Here is a 19,244-nt window from a genome sequence, read left to right as displayed (position 1 = left end):
AAATCTCAATTAGCCTTTCCCCCCCGCATCCTGGATTAGCTTCTACGAATCATCAGAAAATCTTAGAGTCTGATTTGGCCAATTTTTCCGAAAATGTTTCCACACTTTTGCCCTCGTAGCTCAGCGGACGAACGTCGGAATTTAGATGTCAACGTCTCAGGTTCAATTCCTCGTTACTCCTTTTCATTTTACTGTGGTTCAAGATAGTATAATGTAATAATACAAAAAGAAAAACTAATTCCATATTATGCAACTGGATTTTTCCAAACCTAATATTACATTTATGTTATTTATATCGCTAAAGTACGATTACAATATAAATAACTTGAATATTATTTATACAGTATCACTAAAGAACGATAACACAATATAAATGATAAATATCGGTTTGTTTATTTAATATAAGATATTATATAATACGTATTTAATTATCTAAATAAAATAACCTATTTTACAAAGAAAGATGGTTATTTGTGCTATAATAATTACTTACATAAAATACAGATTATTTATATTGCGAAAGAACAATAACAATATAAATAACTTGAATATTATTTTATAATGCCAATGAAGGAAAACAATATAAATGATAACTTGAATATTATTTATATCGTTAAAGAACGATAACAATATAAAAAACGTGAATATTATTAATATTGGAATTTCACAGATTTATTACAGATGTATTTAAGAAATTGTAGAAGAATAGTAATTAGTAACAGTGTCCTATTTATTCTTCTTGGAGCCAAATTTGTAACTTTTAAAAGTGTGGTTACTATGTTGAAGTGTATGTGTTGCAACGGATGCTTGATTTGTTACGTATGTGAGTCAGTTATGGGATGCTTGATGTCGTCGCAATGTCGTAATTATAGTTTGATTGTGTTTGTGTGACTATTGTGTATTAATTTATGATGTATGGTACGGAAAGCTGCATATTTGTGTTATAGAAGTGTTACGTATGTGTGTTGTTAATGTTTTTGTATGTTTCAAATTGATACCTGATATTTGTTTTGCAATCGCAATGCCTAATTTACGGATTGTTTATGTTTTGTTTACATCGCGTAGGCTAATTTAATTTTCTTTTCCATTTCTCTTTATGCTTATCTTTTTTGTGTATAAAACTATAGCCCTAACATACATATGTAAAATAGGGCTAACCGCCATTGGAGATACTGTAGCTACAATAGTAATAATTATTATTCATATCGTTATAAAACGATAACAGAATTCAAATGATGACTTGAATTTTATTCATATCTCTAAAGAACGATAGCAAAATGTAAGTAACGTGATATCCATCAAGAACGATAACTGGATATAAATGATAATTTGAATATCATTTACATCGCTAAAGAACGATTAAAAAATAAAATGAAAACTTGAAGAAGGCCCGAACCCAGAACCCTAGAATCATTAAACAAGCACTCTACCGCTGGTCTGCGAGGAGCAGATATGGAACACTTTCATAGTTCCGGAACTGCTTGTACAAGCACATGCATCGTGTAACATCGCCGCGACCCGAAGTGGACTTTGAAAATATTCGCTGTTCACGAGTGCGGCCACTTTTTTTTTTTGACAGCTGTACATCTTGATTACAAATCTTTTAACACTGTATCACTTGGTATTTGTATGATAATATCTTTCTTGTGTTAAATATTATTACCGTACCTTGTTAACATGTTTCGACCTATTTTTCGGTCATCTTCGGAACTGGTCGTTGTTGGTCTTGGCGCCTCCTATTTCCTGTGTGGGTGCGTTTTGTAGCGTAGAGTCAAAGAGTGTATGTGCTTTGATATTGAGTTGTGTGTTGGGAATATCGTTGGGTTGTGTTTTCGTGTCTGTATATTTCGTATTGTTCTAGTGTGTTGAGTTTCTGGTTTTTGGTGGGATGTGCAGTATTTCCATGTCTGTGTTGATGTCTCTGTAGGTGTGGTTAGCATTTGTGATGTGTTCTGCATATGCGGAGGTGTTTTGCAATTTTTAATGACTGATGTGTTCTTTGTAACGTGTTTGAAATGATCTGCCTGTCTGTCCTATGTAGAAGTTGTTGCAGGTGTTGCATTTGAGTTTGTATACGTCTGTGTGGTTGTATTTGTTTGTTTATGTAGTTTGTGTCTTGAGATGTTTTTGTAGAGTGTTATTCGTTCTGTATGCGATGTTATAGTTTAATTTCTTGAATGAGGTTGCAATTTTATGTGAGTTTTTTTGTCGTATGCTACTGTGATGTATTTATTGTGTTCTTGTGTTTGTGTTGTGTTCTTCTGTTTTTTGTGGTTTAGATTTGTCTTATGTATTATGTTGTCTATTATGTTGGGATTGTATTCGTTTTCTTGTGCTATGTATTTGATCGTTTAGTTCTTCGTTATAATCCTGTTGGTTCATTGTTATGTTGAGTAGTCTGTGTATCATTGTTCGGAATGCAGCTTGTTTGTGTTGTGTGGGGTGGTTGGATGTGTTGTGTATGTGTGTTGTTGTTGTGGGTTTTCTGTATACTTTCAACGTGTGTTTGTTGTCTACCTTTATTGTTGTGATGTCTAGAAAATTTATGGATTTGTTGTTTTCAATTTCTAACGTGTAGTGTAGCTTTGGGTGTATTTTGTTTATGTCTTGATGTAGGTTTTGGATTTGTATTTTGTTTCCTTTGTATAGTATTAGTATGTCATCTACGTATCTGTGCCAATAAATGATGATGTCTGCGTGTTTGTTGTTGTCTATGTTTAGTATGTATGTCTGTTCTATGTGGTGTAAGAATATTTCTGCTAGTATGCTGGAAATGGATAATCCCTAGGGTAGGCCTTCAGTTTGTGTGTAATATTTGTTAATGTATGTGTAGTGGTTTTGTTTGTGATTATGTCTGTGGTGTGGATGATTTCTTTGATTTGTTCTTGTGGTGTGTTCTTGTTTTTGAGCCTTTGTTGTAGTATCTGTAGTGCATCTTGTATGGGTATGCTTGTGTATAGGTTAGTTATGTCGAAAGTTACTAATGTTTTATTGTGTGGGATATGTTTTTCTTTGATTTTATTTATTTACAAGGTTTAAGTTGTTTTTTATTGCTGTTTGTTTTTCGAATTTTATGTTCTTCCTTATGGTTTAGTCCAAACATAACACATCCTACCACCATACCTTGCTCTAAATCTCTCTTTTGCATCTACTTCATTTTACGGACTATTTTATATTAAAAAGGAATATCTGAATTATTTTTAAATATGCCGGGATTCGATCCTAGAACCTTTCGTTTAATGAACCACTATCACAGACATTATTCTACGAATTCGATCGTGAATAAACCATTAAAAATTATGTCTAAGCACAATAAATTAACATCAAATTCTTCCAAAAGTATTAACATATGACTTTATTATATTACAGTTAATATGCCAAATTGATCACTAATTTGTGTGTTTTCTAACAATTTATAACACATCTTGAGTATATACCTATATTGTTTTCTCGTACTAATTAACTAGGTTTCCCCTGTTGACTAGTTAATTAACACGAGAATATGTGCTACATATTCCTAATGTATAATATTACAAAATCTAAAATGTGAAGGATATTTGGTTTAAGTTCATATTATTAGATTTACACATGAATGAACTTTAATAAAGAGGAAATTTATAGCAGAAATGTAAGTAGAGCCTAATGATATTTTATTATAGCACACGGCAAGTAAAGAGTGAAGCAATGCTTGGAGAGCGTATTGATAGAATTTCGAAATGAAAACATCTGTACTGCAGTAGCTGACAAGTTGCACGTTTTCAAGTGTGTTCGTAAATGAGGAGGATTTGGATAAATGACAGATGTACTGTGTATGAATAATGTGTGTTTATTAATTATTACAACAAATTGGAAATCATCAACTACATTCTTTTAATTCATACGAAGTATGTAATACAATTTATTGTAACACTAAGTAACAATTCTATGAGAAAAACAATGGAAATATAACCTAATACAAAATTTGGTAGGAACAGTGAAGATGTACTCTTAATGTTTTAATGCCTCAAATTGTATTTTACGTAAACATTTCTTCTTCCAATTGTATGGCAAGAAAAAGTGACGTAATGAACTTTTCAATATATTTCATGCAGAAGACTACACAATATCTGAGAACAAATTGCTTAATAGACAGGTATGCACACGACAACTAATATTATATATTTTAAATAAAAATACTCAATTACTCACAGCAACCACAATTCCCCAAACAGCAACAGCAATGATGCGGCATGTAGAAGAATAATCCTCATTGTATTTGTGTATTAAATCTTCCAATTTTACATAAAAAATTTGCACATTATACTAAAGCCGATCCACGTGTAACCAGATAGTCTTTTCAGCTTATCTTTACACATGAAACACATTCCAAAATTATCACAACTGAAAGGAATTTATTGCCTTCCTCTTCCTCTCCACATAGATGAATATTGTTAATGTAGTTTATCGTCTGATATCTTCTTCTGACACCAATTCATCTCCGATTCACGATTACTTCCAGTATATCCATCACTAGGCAGTTTTTCTCAGCCAGTTACCAACCGATTCCTTTACCTCTTCAATTTCAGTATCATTCTTTCTTCACTGACTCTTTCCAACACAGCTTATTTTTTACTCTGTGTTCATTTAACATGATCAATTTTCCTCCATACATATTTTTAATGCTTGTAGTCGCTTGTCTTCACTTCATAGTAATGTCCATGTTTCTACTCCAAACAATATCACACTCCATCCAAAGCACTTCAATAGTTTCTTACTTGCTTCTCTTTCTAATGGTCCACAAAAGATGCTCCCTTTTCTACTAAAAGTTTGTTGATCACTCCTATCCTCAATTTCATTTCCTAGCAACAGCTCATGTTACTGCTTATAGTTCACACCAAGTATTTTAAGAAGACCACTTGTTCTATTGCCTCATTTGGAATTCCTCTGACAATGGTACTCGTCTGATTTGAATTTATGCTTATCCCATACTAAAGTTCACAGCTGTCATTGAGATCCAGTAGCATATAGCTTAGTATCGTCTCCTCTGCTGCTAACAACGCCATATAATCAACAAATCTGATGTACTTTACTCTTCTTCCTCCCGCAGTAAATCCTCCCATGTTCTGAATACATTTCTTCACATGCAGGTTAACCCACTACAAAATCTAACACGCAGAATTCTTTAAGAATTGAATTCTGGTGGTAATCTCGTCAGACACACGTAGGATAATTCGAAAAGCGATTCTATTGACTTTCTGAGTTATACAAGATAGATGATGAAGAAACATTCTTGCTACAAAATTTGGAAGAATATAGATTTTGTGATGACAAGAGAGTGAAGTAACTTTGAAGTTTTCTGCAAATTTCTCGTTAATTACGTATGCTCAACTTACATTATATTTATTTAAACAATATTTCAGTTCTCGTTTTAGTTGTCGTTCCCGGTTTAGTGTGAACCAAGCCCAACAATTTAACTTACAGGACAAAGAAAACACATTCCACAAATATCGCATTACCAAGTCAATTCGTCAGTATATTTGAAACCATATTTAAAATAGTCTTCATAAAGAAACACGATTCAGAGGTATCTGACTTCAAAGGTTTCTCACGTAAATATGTTCATTGCTGTTTAGGATACCTGAACGAAGAAACATTTACTACAAAAATCGTATTACAAAAGGTTATTACCAATAGACTTGGACACATGAATACTTAAAATGCACCTAATACCGAAACACAATTGATGTCACTCAAAACGAACATTCTTTTGAAAAGTTTCTTGCCAGTGTGCTGTCGTTCACGGTTTCATAGGATAGTCGAATCTGAAAAACACTAACCAAGAATTTAATATTTGCAAGATATCTCGCCAGTCAGCCGGCATAGATGTGTCTTTAAGTTACTAGACATTGAGAAACTCCTACCACAAACATCACATTTGAAAGGTTTATCGCCTGTGTGTACCCGTAAATGCACTTTCAAGTTACCGGAGCGCGAGAAAGACTTACCACAAACATCACATTTGAAAGGTTTATCGCCTGTGTGTATTCGTAAATGCACTTTCAAGGTACCGGAGCGCGAAAAACACTTACCGCAAACATCACATCTGAAAGACTTTTCTCCCATGTGAATACATTCATGGGCTTTTAGGGTATTCGAAAGCGAAAAACACTTACCACACACATCACATGTGAAAGATTTCTCGGCTGTGTGTAGGCGCATATGCACTTTCAAGTAATCGGATCGCGAGTAGCACTTACCACAGACATCACATATGAAAGGTTTATCGCCTGTGTGTACTCGTAAATGCACTTTCAAGTTACCCGAGCGCGAGAAACACTTACCACAAACATCACATTTGAAAGCCTTCTGTCCTATGTGAAGACGTTCATGGACTTTTAGCGTATTCGATTGCGAAAAACACTTACCACAAATATTACATTTGAAGGACTTCTCTCCCATGTGAAGGCGTTCATGGGCTTTTAGGGTATGCGAATACGAAAAACACTTCCCACACAAAGCACATGTCAAATGTTTCTCGCCTGTGTGCAGGCGAACATGCACTTTCAAGTAATCGGAGCGCGAGAAGCATTTACCACAAACATCACATTTGAAAGGTTTCTCACCTTTGTGCAGGCGTTCATGGTTTCTCAATATAGTCGAATCTGACAGACGCATACCACACACTTGACATTTGAAAGGTTTTTCGCCTGTATGGCGGCGTTGATGTGTCTTTAAGATACTAGACACTGAGAAGCTCCTACCACAAACATCGCATTTGAAAGGTTTATCGCCTGTGTGTATGCGTAGATGTACTTTCAAGTTATGCGAGCGCGAGAAACACTTACCACAAACATCACATTTGAAAGACTTCTCTCCCATATGAAGGCGTTTATGGGCTCTCAGTGTATTCGAGTGCGAATAACACTTACCACATAGATCACACGTGAAAGATTTACCGCCTGTGTGCACGCGCACATGCACTTTCAAATTACCCAATCGCGAGAAACACTTACCACAAACGTGACACATGAAAGACTTCTCCCCCGAGTGCAAGTGTTCATGTATTCTTAAATGAGTCGAATTATAAAAACACTTACCACAAACATTACATCCGAAACGTCTCTCGCCTCTGTGACGGCGAATTTCTGGAGAATTCGATAATGCGAATGACTTACGAGAAAAATTGCATTTGAATGCTTTCTCTCCTGTATGAACGCGTTTATGCTTTTTTAAGTAACCCGATTCATTGAAACGTTTGCCACAAACATCACATTCGAAAGGCTTCACGCCTGTGTGAAGGCGTTCATGACATCTTAGATGGCTAGAATGCGAAAAACACTTACCACAAACATCGCATTTGAAAGGTTTCTCGCCGGCGTGAAGGCGTTCATGGCTTCTTAGATTACCAGAAAGCGAAAAACACTTGCCACAAACATGACATATGAATGGTTTTTCGCCTGTGTGCGTGCGTTTATGGCTTTTTAAGTGACCCGATCGCGAGAAACACCTGCCACAGACATCGCATTTGAAAGATTTCGCCCCTGTGTGAAGACGTTCATGGCTTGTTAGATGACTAGACTGCGAAAAACGCTTGCCACAAACATGGCATTTGAAAGATTTCTCGCCTGTGTGAAGGCGTTCATGGCTTCTAAGATGACAGGACTGCGAAAAACGCTTGCCACAAACATGGCATTTGAAAGATTTCTCGCCTGTGTGAAGGCGTTCATGTCTTCTTAGATTACCAGACTGCGAAAAACACCTCCCACAGACATCGCATTTGAAAGGTTTCTCGCCTGTGTTAAGGCGTTCATGGTTTCTTAGTTGACCGGCCTGCATAAAACACTTCCCACAAACATCGCAATTGAAAGGTTTCTTGCCTACGTCCGTGGATAAATGGTCGTTCAGTTTTTCCGCAGTCGAGAAACATTCTTTTGACGATTCTAATTGCAATTGCTTCTCACCTTCACGAGTCTGCACGGCTTTTGCAGTGGAATCTGAATTCTTGGGAATATCGCGCACAGTGTCGTTCTCTTGAAGAGAAAGTCTGTCCAATTCTGATGATACAGTCCTCTCATTCGTAGCTGCAATCCTGAAGTAAATATACTATCAGTCTATGGAATAGTCCCAACAAAGGAAATAGTCGCCAAACAGAAAGAAATCATAAATTGTAGAAACAACGTTAAGTACAATGGTATGTATTTTTGTAGTACGGTAGTATATCTGGTGTTATGGCAGTGAAAGACTGATGACCTTAAATACAGCACAAAGCATGAACAAATGAACAGATAAAATAAATAAGTAAATCAATAAGAAAATAAATAAGTAAATAAATAAGTAATTAAGAAGTAAATCTATACTAATAATAAATCTGTAAGCGAAAGTTTTCAGGTAATTTTTGCTTTTCTAAAAATAATTGCTGTTAAGATATATAATTAATCATTCTGAAACCGAAAATCGCTTTTTCGAAATTTTTGTATGTCTGTCTGCCTGTCTGGATGTTTGTTTCCTTTTTGACACGATAATGGCTGAACGGATTTAGATGAAAATTGGAACATGAATTAAGTTCGTTGTAACTTAGACTTCAGGCTATATGGGATTCAAAATACTTTATTTAAAAGGGGGGTTATAAGGTCGCCAGAATTAAATAAACAGAATTATCTCACTTATTATTAGTTTTTGTGAAAAATGTTACATAACAAAATTTTCTTTAAAAATGATTTCCGATAAGTTTTATCCCAGACAAAATTTTGATAGAACTGATATTTAAGTCTGTCTGCCTGGACATTTGTTACCATTCATGCGATAATGGCAGAACAGATTTCGATGAAATATGGAATATAAATTAAGTTCGTTGTAACATAGATATTAGGCTATATGGCATTCAAAATCCTTCATTTGAAAGGGGGGGTTTTATTAGGGGGAATGAATTAAATAAACCCAAATATCTCGCTTATTATTGATTTTTGTGAAAAATGTTGCATAGCAAAAGTTTCTTTAAAAATGATTTCCTATAAGTTTTATCCCAGGCAAAATTTTGATAGGACTGACGATGTTGGCTACAATGAAATCAAAACAAATGACTCTGTCCATATAAGGCGGCCTTGACGTTTATCAATATTAATATACAGAGAATATTTTGTTTGTATGAAGTAATCTCAGAAGTTAATTGAGGTGTTTAGAACAAAAAGCATATATAAGTAAATATATAAATAAATAAATCAATCAATGAGTAAATGGATAAATAAATAAATAATTAAATAAAACAGGCAAATTAATGTTACACAGTGACTTCGCAACAGTGATTTATTCTTTTCAGAAGAATGCTTGGAATGGACTCAAAGCAGACCGAAGTAAATAATTTTCTAGGGAAATATAAAAGCTTCAATCGAAAACAAACTGCAGATATTAAGTCGGAGGGCTTCAATACCCGGGGCTGGAATATGAGTGTAAAGGTGCACTACTTGCATGTCCATCTATATTACTTTCCTGAAAATCTACGCATTTTCAGTGAAGAATATGAAGACAGGTTTTAACAGTACATTATGGCAATCAGATATCAAGGGAAGTGCGGTGTGAATGTGATGACTGATTATTGCTGGATGATTCAGACAGACAGTTCTTTTGAAGCTGCTTCTGGACAGTCAAGCTAAGAGACACTTCAAACACAATGAACTCTACGTGAAGACTCGCACACCACACTCACCTTTCCGTCAAAACCTCGTTGTCCTCTGCTGTTACTTCCACTCTTGGGTCCTCATTCGCTGTGTCTGAGTCAGTCTGCTCTTCCTAGAAATACAGAGCAAATAAAACAAAAAGATAGCACAATTTATCTTAAGAAAAGCGCATAGAATTTAGATGTCACAGAACTGCTTTTAAATTGTATTAGGCCTAGTAGAAATTTAGTAAATATAGGAGAATTCTCGAGGCAGATTTTTCGTGGGGCAATTCTTTTCCTTGTAGATCTGCGGTTTTGAACCTTTTCCAACATGTGGCACAGAAAAAATGTAATTTAAAATCCTGTAGCACAGTCATATAATCTAAAGCTGTTTTCTTCAAGCAGGAGGGGAATTTTCACGGTTTTAGAAGGGGACGAGTGGTATAATTGCAAATGAATGAGATAAATGTATATGCATTAATATATAAAATATAATATTTTAAATTTTATATGACTTATTTTTAGTCAACATATGGAGGAATGATAATATTCTGAATGGTGAAAAGGCGCAAAAGTTGAGAACAGAAAGAATATACATATTATTCACAAGCTGAACTAACACAATTTGTTTATTTTTATGTTTTTTTTTTTTTTTTTAGTTTATGATAGAAATTCGAAATTTAATGAGAGAAAATTATTCCAATGTAATATCAGTGTCAAACATACCGTATTATGAATGCTTTCTTAATTCATAGTTAGAAGATACGAAAAGATACAATACTATTACATGTTTTGATAAGATATCTAATCCACGAAACTTTTCTGTTTATAAAAACAAGTGAAATACGATAGATTTTAAGTTTGGCATTTCACTAATCTGGCTATCCTAGATGAGCATCTGTCATTCTCTTCTCTGTTGCTTGCACACCCACACTTTGTTCACTGAATGTTGACTTGTGCCATATTTGAGATTCTGTCGCACACCAATGGATCACTAGAGTATGCACAGTCACGCTGGTGGAAAATGACTGTTATAGAGTAACTATTTAACCACTTATATTACAAGAAAATTTCTACGAGCGAATAATTCAATGATTTCTTGTCACGAATTTCCCTCTTCTTAGCTACATATAGTGCTCTCTTTCGGGCACCACCTCTCGTCTCTCTCATTCCCTTACTGCTCTTAATATATTTTGCTATTGTACATATCTTGATAATCACAATGTTATAAAACAGCGGGAAACTCAATAATGGTGGCAAGATACAGCACGCTGGCCAACGCTGTCCATTTAAGATTTTAACTAATGGAAGTTGTACATAATACGATTTGATCCGACACATAATTTTCATCATAGAAAAAAGGCGGGAAAGAATACGAATTGCTCCAATATGAGATCAGGGTCTTAAAGAATACCGTCTCAGCTATCCGAAATCGCTTCAAACTAAATTTCGACCGAGGATGTATTTAATACGATTTGAAACGACACTCCACATATTTGATCCTGTTTATTAGTATTTGTGGTGTGTAACATGCTGATTAGAAGGCGTATTTTACATTTATATTTCATTCCATTGTGTCAACAATTGACTTGTAACGTTTGGTATTGTTGCCTGTGAATTCACGAATAATAACAATGACATTTCCCTCACAAAACTGTGATTTTAAGGTAAATTTCCCGGATGAATAGAAGCTTTCTTCAAAGAAAGAAGCTAATCCTGTGCTCTCTTTCGTTGCCAATTGAATTGTGATAGAAGTATATAATACCGTACCTAAGAGTGCATTGTAAGGAGTAGTGAATAAGTGTATAATGTATAAGAAACATATCTTGAAAGAGTCTTATAGATAGAAACAACTTCTTTAAGTGTGTGGTGAACTCACTTTAAAATGGCAGGAGCCAAATTTTACTCCTCTAGTTAGAAGAGCGTATGACTGTTCTTTTAACAACAAAATAGACCAAAACAAGACATGGACCCCGGAAATCTGTTGTGCTAAACCTGTAACACTTTTAACTGATTGGTTAAAAGGATCCCGTCATACGCCTTTTGCAGTTCCTATGATATGGCGCGAACCTAAGGATCATTTGACAGACTGCTACTTAAGCTTGACAAATATAAATTCGAAGTCCAGACACTGTTAAATATCAATATTTAGTTTCTCCAATTCACCCAGTGCTTCATAGGCCAGGACTTCCCATACCAACTCCTCCAGATGACATAACATTGATTGAAGTAATTCAAAGTGTTCTGATGTTCAGACTGAATTACAAAATGATCCAGATTTTGTGGAAGATGATACGATAAATGAACCTCATTTCTAACACAGGAGGATTTAAATGACTTGGTTCAGGATCTTGGTTTAAGTAAAAGAAAGGCAGAATTACTCGCCTCAAGATTGAAAGGCTAGAAGCTGCTGCAGGTAACACCAAAGTATCTTTCGCCAACGCCAAAAGGAATTCGAGCATTTGTTTTCTAAAGAGGAGGACCTAGTTTTCTGCAATGATGTTGAGAATTTGTTCGAGTCAATGAGTATTGAGCATAAACCTGAGGATTGGCATTTGTTCATAGACTCCTCGAAAACAAGTTTGAAAGGAGCGTTACTACATAATGGAAACAAATATCCATCCATTCCTTTAGCCTATGCAGTTGGTATGAAGGAAAATTATGAGAATACTAACCACTATCAAGTGTAACAATTTATCTTGGCAGATATGTGGGAATCTGACAGTAATAGCTATCTCACTTGGGTTACAGCTTGGCTATACTAAATTTTGCTGCTACTTGTGCAAGTTGGATAGCACAGATAAAAGTAATCATTATATAAAAAAGAACTGCCCAAATAGAGAATCACTTTAATCCAGGACAAGATAATGTTCTTCACCATCCACTTGTAAGTTCTGAAAACACTTACTGCCTCCACTGCAAATCAAATTAAGCTTGTGAAGTTGAACTAAAAGAAGGAATATTTGTTGACCTCAAATAAGGGAACTGATGAAAGATACGCAATTTGAAAACCAGTTAAATATGCGAGAAACAGCTCCATGGGTGCATTTCAAAAATGTTTTCACGCACTTTATAGGAAACTTCAGGTCTGCGAACTATAGAGAACTTCTCAGTGAGATGATTGAGAACTACAAGATCATGGGATATAATATGTCTTAAAAAATACATTTTCTGCATCCCATCTCGATTTCTTTCCTGAAAACCTAAGGCTGTGAGCGACGAACACGGGAAGCGTTTTCACCAGGATATTGTGGAAATGGAAAGGCGCTACCAGGGTAAATGATGTCCAAATATGTTGGCAGACTATTGTTGGATACTGGAAAGAGATGTTCCTCAAGTAAAGTACAACCGAAAATATGATTCACATACATTTTAGGTCAATAAATGTAATTTCAGCTAAGATATCGTAATACTATAATGTATAGATACGAAAATTGTTTTTCATGTGATTACTCTAAAACCCTGCTTGATGGAAAAGTTCTGTAAAAAGATTTGAAATCAGCTCAAAAAGGTCACTTAGAATCACCCATTGTTTCCCATATAACAGACAAAAGTTTAATTTTTGTTGACCAGTGTTATTATTTCGTAGAGAAAAAAATCGGTTAGAATATTCGTTGAACAATTTTGTGAACTTTCCCGAGAATTTTAACTGAGTTGCAATGTAGTCATAAAAAGTAAAGTAAATTCAAATACAATGTTTATTTCTAGTAATTTAAAATTGGAAAAATGAAGATCCTAATTTTAAGTTTCTCTACCTGTACTAAAATTAAATGCAGTTCACTGACAGATTAAGAGTTAATAAAATATACAACAATTTCATGTATGCTGTATATGCATGTATATATCACAAAATTTGGAAAATTTAGAACCTATTCTAAAATCCAGTCAAATCAACTATATAATTTATCGTATAGTTACAAAATATCTTCTCTCTATGCGTAAGATAATATTCTACAAAAGATACATTGCAACTACGTATATACTTAAAAACAAAAGTTGGAAAAAAAATGAAGTCACGAGATAATGTATGTACATTCATCTAAAACAAAATCTGTTATTTGTAAACGGTAAAAGGTATTAAGAATTTTAGACAACGACACAGAGTACACAAAAAGAAGCAGTGTCCTCAAACACCATATATTATGCAACAAGCAATTACGTTTTCATATCTAAAACAAACCGAGATACTACTCCAGAATTAGTTCCCTGCAATATGACATATCTCGTAACACTAAATAGTGATAAGTGTTTTTCTGTCTCTATCTTAAAGTAAAAGGCACTGCAAACACTGTTGTAAAGAGATAGAGGAGCTGACAATCAAAACACAAGAAAAACACTGAAGAACAACACAAAGTCCACTCCTTGTGCTGCACTTACCTCTCGTTGACGTTTCACCACGGGGAACGAAATTGCCACTGGATCTTTCTCACATTTTACCTCTGATAAGAGATCATGGCTCTGCTTCACATATTCCTCTTTTATGCCAGTCACATGATGATCCAACAAATTCCGTTCCTGCAATACAAAGAGACATCTTGAAAGAGCAACTTATTACAGGGTCTTAGAAGACGACTTCTAACGTTACAAGCTGCTGTCTATATATCTGCATGCAACAGGTAGACATTATGAAGAATGGGGCCAGAATTCATAAGCGAATGCAAATATTTCATGCAGAAACATTATTTACACATGTTATGAAGGTCTCTAACAGTACGAAAAGCAATTCGTGCATATAACGGCCATTTCTGCATATAATATACTATTGTGCATATATTGTAGCATATTTTCAACACTGTTTTTGTTAAACCCAAAATTGGAGTTGGTCTGCGAAACAATAAATAAATAAATGAATGAATGAACGAATGAATGAATGAATGAATGAATGAATGAATGAATGAATGAATGAATGAATGAATGAATGAATGAATGAATGAATGAATGAATGAATGAATGAATGAATGAATAAATAAATAAAATAAAATAATAAGACTTTCGTTGACTGCACCAGATGGCTAGAAAATACTTATGTACGAAGGGAAACTGTGATAAAAAATCACTGCCTGCTTTTGATCCATTTCTGAGCTTATTATATCAGCAGCTAACATCGATATTCATTTTGTTGATTTAATTCCTGTGCATATGCCGATAATAATGTTTTGTTCCATAATTTCTGCCCATCAAAAGTATGGTGTGAACAGAAACATCATTTGGTATTTACGTATTTTATCATGTCAAAAGTAAGATCGTGACGGATTAGATGTAATCCACTTCATAAACCGCAATCACTATCTACATAATTACCATAAATTAACAAAAAATGTGACAACACCTAAAAATTTTCCATTCAACATGCCTTCAATTTCAAATAAAATCTACTGATTCTTTATTCGTGGGAAAGCAACTGATCATCCTACCCGATTATATTCTGAGTTAATTGCTTTAAGAATTATGTCTTAATGGTATCAGTTATGAGGTTCAAACCTGTCTTCGGACAGTTGACTAAGAAATAAAAATTATTTATTTATCATTCAATTAACTCTTAAATTGCTGTCGCTTCTATTTGTCACAGTCATGGCGGATTCCATGCACTGCTAACCATACAAACCTCCAGCACCAAATTAAGAAAGTGGTCAGCACAAGAATAGAAATAAAAAATTACAACAACTGATAGTTTTCTTACATTCATCTAAATCACTTTTAATCCTACATTCTCTGTATTCACTACATTTCCATCTAATCTATTTCTTTGGCAAACACATCTCTTTCATTGCAAGAATAAAATTATTTCGTTAGTAAAGCTAAAACTAATTTCAGTATTTCTTTACATAAACTTTACAGCTTTATACCGGCCACCAAATACTCAACATCCACAATACACTCTAGTCAAAGCTGTTATCATTTCTTCCCACATTACTTATACTCTGTTATGTGAATTGATACTCATGGTTAGTGTCCATCAATACAGTATTATTGTGAGGACAACTATGTACACTACGTGTATTTATCCGAATTTGTTATAAATGTTATCTAAACTCTGTTAAATAAACAATATTACATAACACATGATAGGAGCGCTGAAAAAAAACAAATATCTCTTTTGTCAAGACCAGAAATTGAAGTTAGTTCAAAGTTAAATAGCAGGCATGATTAAAAAGCAACATGGCGGATATGTTAAAAAAAAAACATGCAATGTATGCTCCTATCTATATACAAGTCAATATGAACTTAAATTGCAAACGATATAAGAGACACTTTAATACATAATTTTATTGGTGCTTATTGTGAAGAAAAAAAAAAAAACATCTGAAGGAAAAATGCATTAAACCTCTATTTCTAATAATTCCCAAATTTGTCAATTTTTAACTTTACGTTTCTCTACCTATATTTAAGTTGAATGCACTTCATTGACAGAACAAAGATAAGTAAAATAAATAATACTTCGATATATGCTGTACCTATCCGTATGTATCAGAATATTTTGCAAAAATTTAGAGCACCTTCTGAAATTCACACAAATAAGCCCCACAATTTACTGTAAAGTTATAAAATATATCTTCCATACAGGCAGCATAATTTTCTAAAAAAGAAATATCCCAGAGACGTAAATACCTAAAAGAAAAATGAAGACAAGTGATAATATTTCTGCAAACATCTACAGCAAAACCAATTATAATTTTAAAACGGCAAAACGTATCGAGTATTTTAGACAAAAACATAGAGAAAACAAAAACAAATCAAGTCACGTACAACACAGTATCAAAATAATAGACTATGGGAATTTGTAGGTATGGCAACCATTACGACTGAGTGTAACAAGCAAGTTCGGTGCCGAATTTAAAACAAAAACGAGACATCAATGCAACAAGACATAAATAATAACAAACAGAAACGAGATGGTTCTGCCACGGTCACACACTGAAAGGCGCTGCAAGTATTGTTGTAAAGAGGCAGTGTCCATTACAAACAAAACACAAGAAAAACACTTGAAAAAGAACACACAGTGCATTCTTTGTGCTACACTCACCTCAGGTTCACGTTTCACCACAGGGAAAGAAATTGGCACTGGATGTTCAACTTTTATCTCAGAAGTGATATCATGACTCTGGATCACATATTCCTCCTTTGAACCAGTCACATGCTGATCCAAGGAATTCCGTTCCTGAAGTACCAAGGGATATCTTGAGCAATTTATAATATGGTGTTAGCACAGTTTAGTATATACAGTTGCGAAGCTCAATACTTGATAAATATGCATAGATAGATAGTTGCTGACCACCAGGATCGCTACTATCGCCTCAGTACAGACCCTTTCCCGAGAAGACGACTATGTATATTCGGGTTTTCTATTTCAGTGTATGGAGCTCAGTGAAATATTATGTTATAACTTTATTGCATATCGTTGCTAAGTTTTATTTAGTGTAATGTGTCCATAAGTTCCGTTTACTTCTTATTGCATAATTTTATACAGAAATAATTACAAATCTGTGTTATTTTAATGTGAAGAGAATTTTACATGTTAACATAATATATTCGCATCAACGTTTTAAGTTTAGAATGGAAGCTATTTTGAAGTTTTATAAAAAGAATTTATATTGTTATTTTAATTTAGCACATCTACCTTCCTTAATTGTAGATAGAAAATTTACCATACCACACCTATGAAATTAGTGTACGTACGATTGTGTTACTTCGTGTCTTAGGAAGTAGATAAATACAATAATTCAGTACATACTCGATTATAGTATTACCGTGCAAACAAATAGAATGTGCATGACATTATGCTTAATTATAATGTATAATTGCAAATATAGGAATATAAATAATAACCTACAGTTGCCATATGACGTAACATAGGCCTACGTATATAAAGGCAGGGCATTGGAGAGTTTGTAAATCTAGTTGCTTTAGTAATAGCGCTGTGAGCTTACCGTATTTCAAAATAGTCAAGTGTCCGAAGGTCAATAAGGCAGAACTCTTATAGCGGTGGAACTAGCGCTGAGGTAGTTCCTGCGATTTCGAAAGTGAAAATCGTTGAATTTATAAGAGAATTTTTGTGGAGGTGCAGGTGATGGTACAAGCAAGGCATAATAAAAGCCAAAACTAACCAAACCTAACCTGTCACAGATCCATATATGCAAGGAGTATGAGTACAAAAAGGAACTATTTCTGCGCTAGTTTACTTTACTAACATAGTACATTAATCAGACTTCAGATTGGGGTAACGTAAGAAACGAATACATAGAACTGAAGTAGAGACAAATAGCATTTACAAGTTATCACACGTAACTTTATACTGAATTATAATGTATAAATAAGAATAGTGGAATATTGGTACAGTAAACATAATCTATAATTGCAACATATCAAAATATCCGTGCGGTGCAAATGAAAATTATTGAATCGAGCATAAATGAATGCACAGGAATTTCGCAATATTTAATCCAAATAAAGTCTGGTATTACACATACGAAGGACGCAATTTTCACACAAAAAATAATATTACACCTTAACTCGCAAGTGAAATATGTCTGAAGTGTCTCATAATCATATTTTAAATTTACCTTTATTCATGCAATTACACTACATTTTAGAGAAATGTATGTTGCTCTTTATGCATTCCAACTAATTTATATGGTTGAAACAAAGAACATATCCTCAAACACCCGTACCCTCCTATTCTATATTTGACTTATCAGTCATTGAAAGCGAAAAATTACTTATAGTCTTAGATATAGAATGAAAATGAATTCGTGACCTTAAGCATAATATCAAGTGCCTACATTGCGGGAATGTGTAGCTTGGCAACCATTAAGAATAAGGTGTAACTGTAACTTCGTTTTTAAATTTGAAATATAAAACCAGATAACAGTTCAATATTACACCTAAAAAGCACTCCAAGTGATGTTATTAAGAGTGTGTCTGTGATATTCAAAATTCAAAATAAGCACTGGAAAAACATAACACATTCCTTTCGCGAAACTCACCTCTGGTTCATTTTTCAACCTTGGGAATGAAATTGGCATCGGATCTTTAGCAACTTTCACCTCATGTGTGAGAGCATGTCCCTGGTCCAAATATTCTTCGGAGTAATAAGACATCTTGCGTAAGCTTATGTATAACAATCGTTTAACTGTTGCATGTTTCCAATTATCATTATGAGTAAAGAAAGTTAGGGCCAGTGTTGCCAACACTAGTTTGCAGAAATACACTAAACGCTTAAAAAACACTAAATATAGCATTAAACTCACTGGATTTTTAGATGTATATTACATATTTAAAATAGTGCGAATTCGGCTATTTCTTTGAAAGTGTTCATATCTGAAGATCTTTATAGACGACTGAAAAACAACATACCAAAAACCTTCAGATATCCAACTGTCAAAAGCACTCTGTCGGCGGAACTGTTCAAGGCTGGCCAAAGGCTTAAAGTATTTTCAAGGCGGCCGTGATCAGAGAGATGATGGAGGTTCAGAATGGCTGTAATTTCATGTTTTACTCCTCTTTGCAATTATTATTTTTTGGATGATTATTGTTCTTCTAATATTGCTTTTTAATACTAATTAACTGTCCCGAATTTTCCTGGACATTCCAGGATTTTGACCATTGCGTC

The 19,244-nt window shown here is 34.2% G+C and overlaps 3 protein-coding genes across 5 annotated transcripts in view; all 3 read right to left on the bottom strand.

Annotated features, from left to right (window-relative positions):
- LOC138692154 (zinc finger protein 493-like) overlaps positions 1 to 19,244 on the bottom strand; it is a 190,383-nt gene that overhangs the window by 116,813 nt on the left and 54,326 nt on the right. The gene's annotated exons all lie outside the window — the stretch shown is intronic.
- The window catches only part of LOC138692153 (zinc finger protein 721-like), a 60,026-nt gene that overhangs the window by 21,110 nt on the left and 19,672 nt on the right, over positions 1 to 19,244 (bottom strand). The window lies entirely within an intron of this gene.
- Positions 4,200 to 18,824, bottom strand: LOC138716466 (zinc finger protein 493-like). The gene is made up of 5 exons (XM_069849579.1): positions 18,619 to 18,824; positions 16,659 to 16,793; positions 14,012 to 14,149; positions 9,683 to 9,765; positions 4,200 to 8,068 (listed from the first exon to the last, which is right to left on the bottom strand). The coding sequence occupies exons 1-5, from the start codon at positions 18,730 to 18,732 to the stop codon at positions 5,824 to 5,826; spliced, it is 2,715 nt and encodes a 904-aa protein (XP_069705680.1). The 5' UTR covers positions 18,733 to 18,824; the 3' UTR covers positions 4,200 to 5,823.

The sequence above is a fragment of the Periplaneta americana genome, chromosome 16 (assembly GCF_040183065.1).
Source record: "Periplaneta americana isolate PAMFEO1 chromosome 16, P.americana_PAMFEO1_priV1, whole genome shotgun sequence".
NCBI classification, from domain to species: Eukaryota; Metazoa; Arthropoda; class Insecta; order Blattodea; family Blattidae; genus Periplaneta; species Periplaneta americana.
This window is presented reverse-complemented; position numbering and strand designations above follow the sequence as displayed.